We start from the raw sequence: 15,838 nt of genomic DNA, 5'->3' as shown, positions 1-15,838 counted from the left end.
TACCCTCTCCACCACTTCTGAGTTGGCATCGATAAATCACTCCAAACATGTTTCTTAGTCATGTTCAAGCAGGGTGCGGTGCTAAACAAGCAAATGCTTGTGCAATAGCAGATAATGGCAGCAGACGTTAAATGTTAACTGCCCACACTAGGCCGAAACGTACGTCTGGGGTTTTGCACTGTTAAGTCAGGATCAGACTGATATGCTACAGGAAAGTTCTTCTCTGTGAAAGGCACATATTGAGCAAAAAGAGGCTGCTTCTAGGGTGGTAACTAGCCATAGAACAAGCTATTATGCTATTGTTCGTTCCCAGGTTGAGCGCTTCTCTCTTTTTATTTATGCAAATTATGACACTTGGGGAAGTCTCCCTAAGTGTGATGCGGGAATCCAGACGTGGACCCGTTGCTCAGTGTGCCTAGAGGGATATGGCTGCACCTCACTGACGAGGCCCACACTAGGCCGAAACGTACGTCTGGGGTTTTGCTGTTTCTCTTGTTCAGAGAGGGATTGCCTGGTATTTCGGGGCTGGACTGCACTGTTAAGTCAGGATCAGACTGATATGCTACAGGAAAGTTCTTCTCTGTGAAAGGCACATATTGAGCAAAAAGAGGCTGCTTCTAGGGTGGTAACTAGCCATAGAACAAGCTATTATGCTATTGTTCGTTCCCAGGTTGAGCGCTTCTCTCTTTTTATTTATTGTTAAATGTTAACTGCCCATTCACTGTGAAAAATGGGGAACCTTGTCCACCTGGTGCTTAGTGCATGGGGCCCTATAATTGACCATAAAAATATATGTTTAAAAGGTCCCTTAAAAAAGGGAATGTCACATATGGTTATATATCTATTACCCCTGTTTGAACTTTGCCCAAGTGCGTGACTCTCTGACATTCTAGAGATTAACCAACAGGTGACGTCTCTTATGTTTTATACACTTTCACTTTCATTTAGATCTTCATTCAACAAAAAACACACAGTCCATAGTCATCTCAAGACATTTAATAAATATCTGTTGAGACCATATAATTGCCTGCCAGGTTCATAAGACTTTTATTATACTGTATATATAATATTATATCTATAATGTTCATATTTAAAAACAAACTTTTATTATGTGATAACATTACTCGGAAAAAGAGTAATTCTTTCTACATAAATACTGCATGTCGAGCCAAGCAACTGTTTCTTATTTAACCTTGTGTTTTTGGGGGTTTTTTGTAACAGAAATTTGATACAATATCTGAAGATATACTTTACAATACTGAATCATTATATTTTTGGTTTTATATTCATTATGTAAAGAGTCATAATCAGTATGTTACAGTTGTCTATTAGGTTCCCTATATGGGTTCTAAAAAGAGGGTTTTTACTTTGTTAATTTAAACCATATGTTTAGGTACTTTAGTGGATTATTTTATCAGTGTCTTTTACAGCATGAAAGAAATACCAGTGCAGGACATATACGTTTATACATTTACCACTAAATCATTCCCTTCTACTGAGCAGCAAACCTGCCACATTGATAAATAGAGCATGTCACATTAATTTAATTCAGAAACACTAGGAAACAGAGTTTTGCTACAAGAATACATTTTGTGGTGTAATGGAATGTGTTAAGCCTTTAACAAATGGTATTTTAATGGTTACTCGTTAAAATCATAAATAAGAAGATTTAAATTTAAGGCAATTGTCTATAAGGTTATCCACTTTAAAGCTAGGGAGACCTGCAAAGCATTGCAATTCATAAGGGTACCTTGGAGTTATATACAAGGTTAATGGCTATCACGTAAAATAAACTCAGTTGTATTATACAAAACATGGTGGAGGTTAACGGAGTCTGTCTTGGCATAAGCCCCATCTAAGTCAAAGGGTATTACTGAAAGAACCCAACTTGATAAAGTACAGGCTACCATAAAAATATTGTAAAAATGCAATCACATTACTTTTATTTGCATATATATATAATGGCAAACTATTTTTTAAAAATATTTCTTTTACCTGGCTATAAAAAGTATTATTTGAAAAGACATAATAATATTAAGTTACGGCAACAAGAAAGTAATAGATTAGTTTGTTGGACTTGATGCAATTTTTGCATAAGTAAATTAAAATCTAGCCAATGATTAATTAATCCCCTGGTTAAAATTAATTAATCCCCTGGTTTTCAATATGGTTAAAGAATGGAAATATAAATTCTGCAATCAGTTTCTGACTAGAAACATTTTTTTGGGTAATTTGGCCCCATCTAGGTGAAGTTCTATTATGGTTGTCATTTGTTCAAAATTTAAATAGATACAAATATTTGTAAAAATACTGGATACTTATCTGATGGAATTTGATCTACCACCTGATTTTGGCATAAGGTTGATGTTCTACAGGGTCATATGTTGGATCAGAGGCTTGATTTGGGCTAATGACTAAGATAGGTTGTGAGCAATGGGGTCTCACAGTTACCTGTTGGTCATCTCCCAATCTCTCAACCACTTGCTGGTTGTTCAGTATCTTTTTGTAAGTCAGTTGGCAACCCTATATTGAAGATCATGAAAATTGGTGGTGCAAATATTTGACTACAAACTAAAGTATCAAGGGTGCAGGAGGTCCGACTGGGTGACCTCATCTTGTACTACCTTTCCTACCTTTATTTTATATATTTTAATTGATTTTATTGATTTTCAAATAAACAATACTGTCAGCAACAATGAAGGTTACAACAAATATAGGGAATGGTATCAAATAATATAAGTATAAAAATGTTACCAACAACATTTAAGAAGGGAATATGGCACTCTGAGGAGAAGAAAACAGATACTTTGAGGACACACAAGAAAACGAAGAAGAAAAAAAATTGTACCCGCAGTTCTATTCAATCCCTTGTTGTTGAAAGGATAGGAAGGCAAATGCTCATAGAATAAACTTAATCTTGCGAACGCGTTAATGTATTCCCCCATAGACTTTAATGGAACACAAAAACGGAAAAAATACAAACACTCTTACACACGCGCTGAACCGATTGCGTGTACACAAGTGCACTAACCCGGCAGGAAATATAAATATTTCACAAACCTACATATTTTTATATATATATATATATATATATATATATATAGTATATATAGTATTTTATATTTACCTATAAAAACATTGTATATATATATATATATATATATATATATATATACAATGTTTTTATAGGTAAATATAAAATTATATATAGGTATAGATATATACAAGCATAGAACAGAAGATTAACCGTTAAGTATGCAGTCCAAAATGATCCACGACATCGCATATACTGTCATATTTATTAGTCAGTTTCTTTCTTTACACCAATCTTGGGATCACTTAGAGAAAATCTATTTATTCTAATGTAAGTATATTTAAACGAACAAGCGGTTAACATCCTTAATAGGCATTGGCATTAAATTCAATAAGACCCAATACTAGGAGATAAAGTAAAGAAACATCCAGATCTTATTTTCAGAAAGGCAAAAAAACCTTAAAAGTTGTCACCAAGTGAATGAAAAAATCCCATAAGTAATTTGGTTGATAGAGATCTAAAAAAAGAAAAATGATGTGTTTTTTTTCTCTTGTCATACATGCAAATCTTGTAAATCAAGTAGTAAAATTAAAAAACTTGTTTCTACTAATGAACAAAACATTTTCACAATCAGGGACATCATTAAATGTAATGATTCCAACGTCATATACTGTATTAAATGCTCATGTAATTTTATATACATACTACAAACGAGTAGTTTTCTAAGAGATAGAATCAGAGAACACATTTGGAATATAGAACATTAAACAAATAAGACAGTACTCTATAAACATTATACAGATATACACCAAGGAGATTTAGGCTGTTTCCAATTTTGGGGAATTCTTAAAATTTAACCCAATATTAGGGGAGGCAATATTGAAAAAAATCTTCTCAAAAAAGAAGCTGAGCTTATTTTCAACTTTAAGACACTACACCCTCATGGACTTAATAGTTCTTTTGACTTAAACACACTATTTTAGTCACATTATTAAAATTTAAAATAAAAATTCTTCTAGCACTTTATTTCTTCTTACAATTTATAATATTTCTCTCATTTAAAGAACCCAATGCACTTTATTTATTGTCTAAATATGAAATTAAGACGAGCACTAATATCACTCTTTATAGTTTAGAATAATATAGGGATTTATTATAACACATTGTGAGCTAGTGAATATAAAGTAATTCCATATATTTCCACTTTGATATATATATGTTTATATTAACAATTTCAACCTAGTATTTGTACACACAGACACACCACTCAGTACTATAATGATTTTTTTTAATATTACATTATTATCGCCTAGATTTAGAGTTTGGCGTTAGCCGTCAAAAGCAGCGTTAAGGGGTCCTAACGCTGCTTTTGGCCGCCCGCTGGTATTTAGAGTCAGGCAGGAAAGGGTCTAACGCTCACTTCCCTACCGCGATTCCAGGCTACCGCAGATCCCCTTACGCCAATTGCGTATCCTGTCTTTTCAATGGGATCTGCCTAACGCTGGTATTTGGAGTCTTGGGAGAAGTGAGTGGTAGAGCCTCTACCGACAAGACTCCTAACGTCAAAAAAAGTCAGTAGTTAAGAGCTTTATGGTCTAACGCCGGAATATAAAGCTCTTAACTACTGTGCTCTAAAGTACACTAACACCCATAAACTACCTATGTACCCCTAAACCGAGGCCCCCCCACATCGCCGCCACTCTAATAAAAATGTTTAACCCCTAATCTGCCGACCGGACAACGCCGCCACCTACGTTATACTTATGAACCCCTAATCTGCTGCCCCTAACATCGCCGACCCCTATATTATATTTATTAACTCCTAATCTGCCCCCGCCCCAACGTCGCTGCTACCTAACTACACTTATTAACCCCTAATCTGCCGACCGGACCTCGCCGCCACTATAATAAATGTATTAACCCCTAAACCGCCGCACTCCCGCCTCGCAAACACTAGAATAAATTGTATTAACCCCTATTCTGCCCTCCCTAACATCGCCGCCACCTACCTACAATTATTAACCCCTAATCTCCCACCCGCACCGTCACCGCTACTATAATAAAGTTATTAACCCCTAAACATAACTCTAACCCTAACCCTAATACCCCTTAACATAAATATAATTTATATTAAACAAAATAATATTCCTAAAATTAACTAAATTATTCCTATTTAAAACTAAATACTTACCTATAAAATAAACCCTAATATAGCTACAATATAATTAATAATTACATTGTAGCTATTTTAGGATTAATATTTATTTTACAGGCAGCTTTGTATTTATTTTAACTAGGTACAAAAGCTATTAAATAGTTAATAACTATTTAATAGCTACCTAGTTAAAATAAATACAAAATTACATGTAAAATAAATCCTAACCTAAGTTACAATTAAACCTAACACTACACTATCATTAAATTAATTAAATAAATTACCTACAATTACCTACATTTAAATACAATTAAATAAACTATTCTATAATACAAAAACAAACAAACACTAAATTACAAAAAATAAAAAAGAATTACAAGCAGTTTAAACTAATTACACCAAATCTAAGCCCCCTAATAAAATAAAAAGCCCCCCAAAATAAAAAATTCCCTACCCTATTCTAAAACACAAAAGTAATCAGCTCTTTTACCAGCCCTTAAAGGGGCTTTTTGCGGGGCCTTGCCCCAAAGTAATCAGCTCTTTTGCCTGAAAATAAAAATACAATACCCCCCCAACATTAAAACCCACCACCCACATACCCCTACTCTAACCCACCCAAACCCCCCTTAAAAAAACCATCACTAACTCCCTGAAGTTCTCCCTACCTTGAGTCGTCTTCACCAAGGCGAGCCAAATTCTTCATCCAAGCGGAGCAAGAAGATGTTCTCCATCCGGTAGAAGTCTTGATCCAAGCGGCAAAGAAGAGGTCCTCCATCCGGGCGAAGTCTTGATCCAAGCGGCAAAGAAGAGGTCTTCCATCCGGGCGATGTCTTCTTCCAAGCGGCATCTTCTATCTTCTTTCTTTCGGATCCATCTTCATCCCGCCGACGCAGAACATCCTTCTTCCCCGATGGACTAACGATGAATGAAGGTTTCTTTAAGGGACGTCATCCAAGATGGCGTCCCTTCAATTCCGATTGGCTGATTGAATTCGATCAGCCAATCGGAATTAAGGTAGAAAAAATCTGATTGGCTGATGCAATCAGCCAATCAGATTGAAGTTCAATCCGATTGGCTGATCCAATCAGCCAATCGTATTGAACTCGCATTCTATTGGATGTTCCGATCAGCCAATAGAATGCAACTTCAATACGATTGGCTGATTGGATCAGCCAATCGGATTGAACTTTAGGATTTAATTACATTGTAGGTAATTTAATCCAATATTAAATCCTAAAATAGCTACAATGTAATTATTAATTATATTGTAGCTATATTAGGGTTTATTTTATAGGTAAGATTTCGTTTTAAATAGGAATAATTTAGTTAATTTTAGGAATATTATTTCGTTTAATATAAATTATATTTATGTTAGAGGGGTGTTAGGGTTAGGGTTAGAGTTATGTTTAGGGGTTAATAACTTTACTATAGTAGCAGCGACGGTGCGGGCGGGAGATTAGGGGTTAATAATTGTAGGTAGGTGGCGGCGATGTTAGGGAGGGCAGATTAGGGGTTAATACAATTTATTCTAGTGTTTGCGAGGCGGGAGTGCGGTGGTTTAGGGGTTAATACATTTATTATATTGGCGGCGAGATCCGGTCGCAGATTAGGGGTTAATAAGTGTAGGTAAGGTAGCGGCGACGTTGGGGGGGCAGATTAGGGGTTAATAAATATAATATAGGGGTCGGCGGTGTTAGGGGCAGCAGATTAGGGGTTCATAGGGATAATGTAGGTTGCGGCGGTGTCCGGAGCGGCAGGTAGCGGGGGCAGCACATTAGGGGTTAATAAGTATAAGGTTTGGGGTGTTTAGACTCGGGGTTCATGTTAGGGTGTTAAGTGCAGACTTAGAAAGTGTTTCCCCATAGGAAACAATGGGGCTGCGTTAGGAGCTGAACGCTGCTTTTTTGCAGGTGTTAGGTTTTTTTCAGTCAGCTCAGCCCCATTGTTTCCTATGGGGATATCGTGCATGAGCACGTTTTCCCAGCTTACCACTACCGTAAGCAACGCTGGTATTTAGGGTTGAAATGGAGCTAAGTTAGGCTCAACACACTCTTTTTTGAGCCTAACGCAGCCCCTCAGACAACTCTAAATACCAGTGTTGTTGGAAGGGTGCGTTGGGAAAAAAAGCAGCGTTAGCTACGCGGGTCTTTACCGACAAAACTCTAAATCTAGCCGTATGTTTTTTGCCATTATCCATAATTGGTACTAGATGGCCATAAGGATTTTTTATCATTCCAGATACTATCAGTATATATTTTTGCTGTTTTATTTTTGTGATTTTCTGACATTGTGTCAGTATTTATTATATATATATAACTTTGTTAATATGTCATTTTTTTCTTAATCCAAGAACTGCTTGGTCCTTTAAATGTACTTACATAAGAATACATAGATTTTCTCTTAGTGATCCCAAGATTGGTGTAAACAAAGAAACTGACTAATAAATATTACAGTATATGTTGTAGATCATTTTGGACTGCATACTTAACGGTTAATGTTCTGTTCTATGCTTGTTCTGATTGGTTCACGATCGTATTCCACACATATATCTATAAAGGTTCAGATACTGCTTGTTTTATTTATTTTTAATTATATTATATCAAGTTATATATAGCATCGTATGTAATGATATTGGGCGAAATTTATTACTATGTGAATTATCACGCAATTACGATCGGCAATTATAACGCCATCATTCGCACACTCCGTATTAACTTGACTAGTACTTATTTATCAAATTTCAATCCGTAATTATTCGCGTCATATTTGAAGCGAATATCATCGTATCTATGATAAATATCACTCCCTAATTGTTCTAATTTATGAAGCATTCAATATGATAAAGCGAACAACTTAGTGGACGTTACTTACATGTGATATTAAAATGAATCTAAGACGTCATTACGGCGCGAATGTTAGCATACGCCTATTACTTTATTAGTCAGATTAATCTTTATTGCGACAAGATGGCAGCGATTGAAGCTGGAAGAACCAAAAGTGGACGTAATGTCCAATTTACTTTAGAACAAAATGAAGTTCTAGTAGAGAGTGTATTAGAGCATTATGATGTTCTTCTCGGCCATAAGCAGCGTGTTACCACACATAGCAGAAAAAAGTTTTTGTGGGAAGAGATTAGTCGCGCTGTTTCAGCAGTATCACGTTTTCCCAAAAATGTTGATAGTTGCAAAAAGCGTTTCTCTGACATTAAAAGAATCACAAAGTCAAAATATGCCAAAGAAAAAAAAGCAGCTAGGGCTACCGGCGGTGGCCCAGCAATGGATTCCGATCTTCTCAACTATGAACGACGTGTATTGTCTCGATTGGGGAACGAAATAGTAGATGGTCTTGATGTGCCTTGTGATTCCGATGATTTTCCAGGTTTGTATACAAATTACATGTTCAAACAGCGTATCTATAGACGCACAACAGTGATATGTGATACTGAATTATTGACCTTGTTAGTTTATAATTTCTTACTTATTTTAAAGTAAGATTAGGATAAATTACATTTACTTATATTCATGTGCACTTCAAATCATGGAGTATGGATTCACAAGTATACATCTTTCATACGTTGCAGGCTTTTTTAAGTTCCAAAAAGGCCATAAATATTATGATGAAAATAAATAGACACTCAACCCTAAAAATTTATTTTCTGATTCATATACTATGTAATTGTAAACAAGTATAATTTACAAACATTATACATTTTTCTTCATTCTCTTGCTATCTTGATTTTAAAATGAAGGTCTCTAAGCTAAGCCGACAGACCATTTTTTTTTCAGACCATGGACAGCAATTGTTAATTGTTTCTGTCCAATCAGCAAATACAATTTTACTTTTTCAACAAAAATGGTCCTGTTTCTACAATTACAATTTTCCTTTTCGAATCAATATACCAAGATAATTGTCTATAACTTTTGACACTCATGAGCTAACAACCTATATTGTTAAAAAACAGAAAATAAGGCCTTATAAATTAGTCTATGAACCTCCTAGGTTTATCTTTAAAATAAGAATCACAAGAGAATTAATAAAAAATTTAACAAAAAATAAGTTTTCAGAAATTATATTCTCAATCTGAAACATGAAATATTATTTTTGAGTAAAATGTCCCTCTAACACATATATGTATTCTTTTTAACTATTATAGCACAACCTTCTAGCCAATCTTCTCTACAAGCTACAGAGTCAATTGAGGAATTAGCTTCTACAAGCCAAATGAGGCCTACAGAAAATGTTTGTCAAAGAACCCTTTCGTCATCTTCGATAACAACACATAGTTTAGGATCAGCGGATACATTGCCTGATATTCCATGCAGTACACCCGTTGACAATGCCAGAAATTCGAGAGGTATTTTTTTTTTAAATTGTATTGTTGTATTTTTTTTCTTGTTAACAAATTAAAAGAACCCTAAAAAATAAATGTTATTTTTTATTTTCAGAAGTCATGAATATCTTCAATCAAATTATATCCGGAGGTAAAGAAGAAGGTAATTATATAGCTTTATGTACATTTATTCTATTGTTGGCAAAATTTAAAGATATTTTTGTCCTTATTTAACTTTAATGTAGTATCATGTTTTGTAATGTGAAAAAAGATATGTTCCATGGTAAATCAATCTGCATATCAAATATCTTATTTTCAGTAATTGATTTTCCTGAAATGGCAGAGAACATTCACAATCGTTATTGATGTACTAATTTTCTTTTTGAAAAAATGATAATCAAATACAAATCTTACATTTTTAGAAATTGATTTGAAAATCAAAATTATTTTTTTTTTCCAAATAAAATTGAGTAAGATCTGTATTGGCTATCTTTTAATAAAAATGAATATATATATATATATTTTTAATTTTAAATATTTTAGAATGTTTTTATTGTCAAATTTATATGTAAAACATAAATTACATACATATATTCGATGTTTTATCTATATATTTATTTTCTATATTTATTTGTAGGTAACGAAGAAGAAAACACACAAGATGATATTAGTAGTGGGGAAATAATACTAAGGACTGTAGACCCTTTAGAAGAAGATTCACAAATGACTATAATTGAAGAGTCCTTGTCAGGGACAAATACATCTGCCCAATCAAGGTCCCATCAACAACCAGAGTCTACAATGTCTACACCAATACCTGAAATTGAAAATGCTGCTAATATAGCTAATAATCCAATTGAAGCTGCCCCTGAGACAGACGCATTACAGGAGATGGTGGGAATAGCACGCAATTTTAGGGATGAACAAAACAAAGTAATTGAGATGTTTGGAAATTTTTTAAAGGATAGGATAAGAATAGAGGAGCAAAAAATAGAAATTGAAAGGGAAAGAAATGAGATATTTAGAGCTGGTTTTGAAAATTTAAGTAAATGCGTAGAATCAATATCAAACTTATTCTCCGCATCATCATCACCAAACCCACAATTTCAAGAATAGCCATAATTTTACATTGCTATTTAAATTTTATAATAATAATGTTTGAATATAGTTTATTCTGTTCTCATTTAAATTGTTATAAACAAGTTATTTATTTAAATATAGAAATCTAATAATTTAAAAAAAAAATTATAATATATATATATATATATATATTGATACATACATACATATGTTTCTTTAGATAAATATATTTATATCACTCTCTATATATATATTTATATATATTTAGATTCAATATAATTATATATAATTTACAATCCAAATATGTATGTCTATATATATAAATATATCAAAATTATCTCTCTCTCAATGTCTATATATAAATTATAATTGTATATATATATATATATATATATATATATATATATATATATATATATATAGTGAGACAGAGAGAGAGTGAGTTATATACATAAACATAGATTGCAAGGTTTGTATATGTTGTATTTGTTTGTACATAATCAACCAAAACTATTAATATTTTAATAGTATTGATTGATAGAGTCATGGATAAAAAAAAATAAATATATATATATATATATATATATATATATAACAATTACAATTATTACTTATTACAATGAGTTATTTTATATATAAAATATATATATATATATATATATATTGATGAATATATATATATATAATTTTTATATATATATATATATATAGATAGATTGATAGATAGATAGATAGAAAAAGAGATCTTTGATCAATATATATATATATATATATATATATATATATATAGTTAGGTAACTATACATATATATATATATATTTATTTAGATATTTTTAGTTCATTAATATAAATATAAATATTATTCAGTGTGTGTGTATATAGATATATATATATATATAGAGAGAACAATATATACATACATATATATATATATATATATATAATTTTCAAGATATATGCTAATGTGATCAATAATATATATGTTGTTCTTGAAATAATAAAACAAAATTATAAATTAATATATTGATCACTATGCATTATAATCGTTGTTTGAATACAAGTTGTAGAACTTATAACATTTGAACTACTAAGCCAAAAAATATATGTGAACGCTATTAAAAAAAAAGATTAGAACGGTTGAAACAAAATATTTATTTTTTCTTTAATAATTAGTTTTAATCACTAATTTTTATCAAAATATTCAAAATTACTGAACATCAATAAGTCATATTTAAAAAATAAAAATGACATATATAATAGTCTTGACATAGAATATTAATAGAACATTCACAAATTATAATAAAGTAAAATTATTATTTTTTCAATCAACATTTTTCTAGTATTGAAATCATTTTATCAATCTCCTTGTTCATCTTCAATAATTTTTTCTTAAATTTTTTTAGTTTTTTTACAAAACTATTTTTGGTTGTTGTATCTTGCTTTTTTTCAGGCACGGCTGTAATATAAGGAAGATAAATAAGAACAAATCAAAATTATTAATTTATATTGAAGAAAATGAATGGAATTAGAATTTAGAGATATACACATTTTGATGTATTTCGATTTTATAACATCTTTATCAACTAAAGAACATTACTTATCTTTACTCTATTTTTATACAGTGAAAAAATGTATAATTAGATTGACACTCACATTCACTAGATCCAATTCCATCAATGACATTTTCCTGATCATTTTCAGCTGTCAAAGTTACTTCACATTCATATTGATTATCCATATCAGTAGTTAATGGATCTTGAATTTCTGTGTTCAGATCATTATTTTCCATTAAAGTTATAGGAAGTGGAGGAGATTGTGCATTACTGTTTGGGGTAAAAGCCATTATTGGTCTCAGGTATCGTGGAGCACTCTTATTCTTTTCCTTTCTTCTTTTGGTATCTGTAATCACATTTCCATTAATGAATAAAATCAGAATAAATAAATATTTTGAACAAAGATTAATAAGAAAAGATAGAATGAGATAGAGCTCTCTCTCTCTCTCTATATATATATATATATATATATAAATATATATATATATATATATTTATATATATATATATATATATATATATATATATAATAATTATTATTTTTTGGAGTTGAATCTATTTTTCAATTATATTATTTATATCTATCTAAACTTTACTATTTATATATAAAGATAAATCTCTTGAACTCTTTTATCTTTCTCTATCTCTTATCATTCTTTCTATTTCATATTTCTAGATTTATCATTTATTTGATATCATTTTGTTTATTTATATCTATCTTTGTATCTCTCTATATTTTTCTTTTCATATCTCAACATTTACAAGTCTATATCTATCTATATCTATCTCTATCTATCTTTGTATTTCTCTCTCTCCCTCTCTCTTTCTCTCTCTCTATCTCTCTCTTTTGCTAGCTCTATCTCTCACTTTCTCTCCTATTTCTTATTATTTATATTTCTAATTGTAAATATTTTTATCTATTTATTTCTCTCTCTCTCCCCCTCGCACTATATTTCTCTCTATCTCTCTCTTCCAATATTGCTTTCTATTTCTGTCACTGTTATTATAAATATTATTTTTAACAAAGTAATTTTATTACTTTCTATATGTGTCTCTCTTTCTCTTTTTTCTATTAATTGAACTCTCTTAATCTGTCCTATTTCTTTGTATTTCTTTATTAATTTAGTTTACTCTTTAAAAACTATATTCTCTATCTATAACTTTGTATCTTTTTTTTCTGGGACTTAATTTTTCATTGTGTTTTTAACTCTAGATGTATAGTTTTCTATATCTATTTCTGTTTATCGCTATCAATTTGTAATTCAAATCTCTATAGCTCTTTCTATTTCTCTTTGATTAAATTAACAACCATTAAGTCTATCACTATTTATCCCTTTATCTTTAGATCTATATTTTTCTATATTCTTTTTCTTTATATTTTTAGATCTATCTTTTTATCTCTCATTATAGTTCTATATATTGATTATTATTTATATATAGTATATCTGTCTATATCTATAAAGTTCTATCACTTTATTTATATCTATCTTTAAAATTATCATAATGCGTCAGAACAAACGCATAACATTATTTAACTAAACCGTTTTAAACGTAGAAATTGAATCTAAATACAATATCTATTAGAAATAGTGTATGTAGTCAACACTTACAAACTCTAATGAGACTTCTAATCCTAGTATGGTACTCCTTTTCACGTCTACGTAGATCCGAATAGCGTTGAAGGCACTGTCTTCTTGTTCTTTTTATTCCCGATACCCGATACATCCTGCGTATTATCTCATAAACAAGATAATCGCGTTGATCTTGTTTGACAGATCTAACACCTCCTATTCTTTTTGGAAAATATTTCTCCATCCCATAAACTAAAATAATTAGCTCTCCAGCAGTGAACGGAGAACGTTGCGACATCTTGCTAACGAGTTTCTAATCTTGAAGGAAATGACGTAATATGTCAATCATTTGAGTAAATTCATGAAAACTTTTTTTATTTATAAATCAATGTTTGAGTTTATATTATTTTATGATAAATGTGTTAAGAGACAGATAGTTTGTTAAAACTTATTCGGTTCACATAATTTGCATCCTCATTAGATTAGAATGTTATTCAATACATGTATATTAAATTCTGTTTCAATTGTTATTCTTGCATCTTATTATTAGCGAAAGTTTCATATATGTTTAAATAAGTTTATTAGTTATTTAAATTGCATTGTTATATTATATATTGATGGTTAGCTAGTTATTAGAAAATTTTAATAAAATGTTTTTATATGTTGCCTTCTTGTTTTGATAAAATTTTAATATATTATGATGTTCATATAGTTATGAAAAGGTTACTATTGAATGCAATAAAATGTAATTCGACTGTTTCAATTTTTAAAACATCTCTCCTGTCAAGGTTTGTTTTCTTGCAGTGTGTAGCATCAACACTATAGCTAGGGGGTTGATATGTTTTATGCATTTTATACTTGACTAGCTTACATTTTATTCCAATTGCATTGCCATACGTCTAGGCAAGGTTTGTTCTTAATTTATAGGTTCCAAAAGCTGTATCTGGCTTGCAAATATATACAAAGCTAGTGCTTGTTTTCAACAATAATAAAAAGTTTAGAATCACAGAACCTGTTTTCTTAATTGCACACTGTTCAAGGATACAACTTATTTTCAACAACTATATTGTAAGTCGTTAGTAAAAAAAATAAATTAAAAAAAATTTTGATTTTATTTTAATTTTTTTAAACAAATAACAAATAGAAGAAAAGACAACATATGCAAATATTTTTTTTTTCAACTGTATCAATCAGAACATATTTATTTTTGAATTACACATCACTCTCATCATCTAAATTGTGAATAATTTTGTGGAGAACGTTTCTCATTTTTGAATTATAGATTTTCATGCTTGAACTTAGAAACATTTTCTAGTTAACCTGTGAATATAAGAAGAGATTGTTTATAAATAATTATTGCTAAAAATTATAGAATCAATACATAAATCATACATAATTTTTATTTTATTCACCTACGAAATGAGTTTGTATCAACTGGTTACGTGCATGTGTACCCCCTTCAACTACATCTTGAGGAACAGATTCAACACCATCTTCATCTGGTGTTATTATTTCCAGTTCCTCTATGTTTGATTGTCGCAAAGCGATGTTATGCAACATGCAACAGACCAACACCATAACAGCCACTTTCTCAGGAACGTATTGAAGAGTGCCTCCGGATTCATCTAGACAACGAAAACGGCTTTTGAGCATTCCAAAGGTCCTCTCAATCACACATCGAGTTGTTTTGTGTGCATCATTGTACCGCATTTCAGATCTTGTGCGTGGAATATTTACAGGAGTAAGTAGCCAGTTCCTACAGGAATATCCTGCATCTCCTTTTGAAAAATAAAAAGAGTTATACAAATTTAAATGTGTTCAGATACACTTTTTACTTGCAACCATTTTTATGTTTTAAATTGTACATATATATTGGTATTAATAAAAATTTAATTATATCGCTATATATATATATATATATATATATATAAATATATAAATATATATATATATATATATATATATATATATATATATAGAGAGAGAGAGAGATAGATAGATAGATAGGTATTTTAAAAAAGGTATGGAACTAAAAATCCATTGACCTTGGTGCTTCAGCAAACAGAATAAATAAATTAAAAAAGGGTATATACTGTATTTTAAAATCTATTGAT

At 30.7% G+C, this 15,838-nt stretch overlaps 1 protein-coding gene across 1 annotated transcript; it reads right to left on the bottom strand.

The window, feature by feature from the left end:
* Nucleotides 1-14,898: 14,898 nt before the first annotated feature.
* Nucleotides 14,899-15,576, bottom strand: LOC128636435 (putative nuclease HARBI1). The gene is made up of 2 exons (XM_053689450.1): nucleotides 15,137-15,576; nucleotides 14,899-15,044 (listed from the first exon to the last, which is right to left on the bottom strand). Exons 1-2 carry the CDS (start codon nucleotides 15,432-15,434, stop codon nucleotides 15,040-15,042), a joined length of 303 nt encoding a protein of 100 aa, XP_053545425.1. The 5' UTR covers nucleotides 15,435-15,576; the 3' UTR covers nucleotides 14,899-15,039.
* Nucleotides 15,577-15,838: the final 262 nt, after the last annotated feature.

Source organism: Bombina bombina, chromosome 1, assembly GCF_027579735.1.
Source record: "Bombina bombina isolate aBomBom1 chromosome 1, aBomBom1.pri, whole genome shotgun sequence".
NCBI classification, from domain to species: domain Eukaryota; kingdom Metazoa; phylum Chordata; class Amphibia; order Anura; family Bombinatoridae; genus Bombina; species Bombina bombina.
The sequence above is the reverse complement of the archived record's forward strand: the minus strand, read 5'-3'. Positions and strand labels throughout refer to the sequence as shown.

What these genes read in the sequence shown, in the direction of transcription:
- LOC128636435 (XM_053689450.1), bottom strand. Translation starts at nt 15,434, where the DNA reads ATGCGGTACAATGATGCACACAAAACAACTCGATGTGTGATTGAGAGG.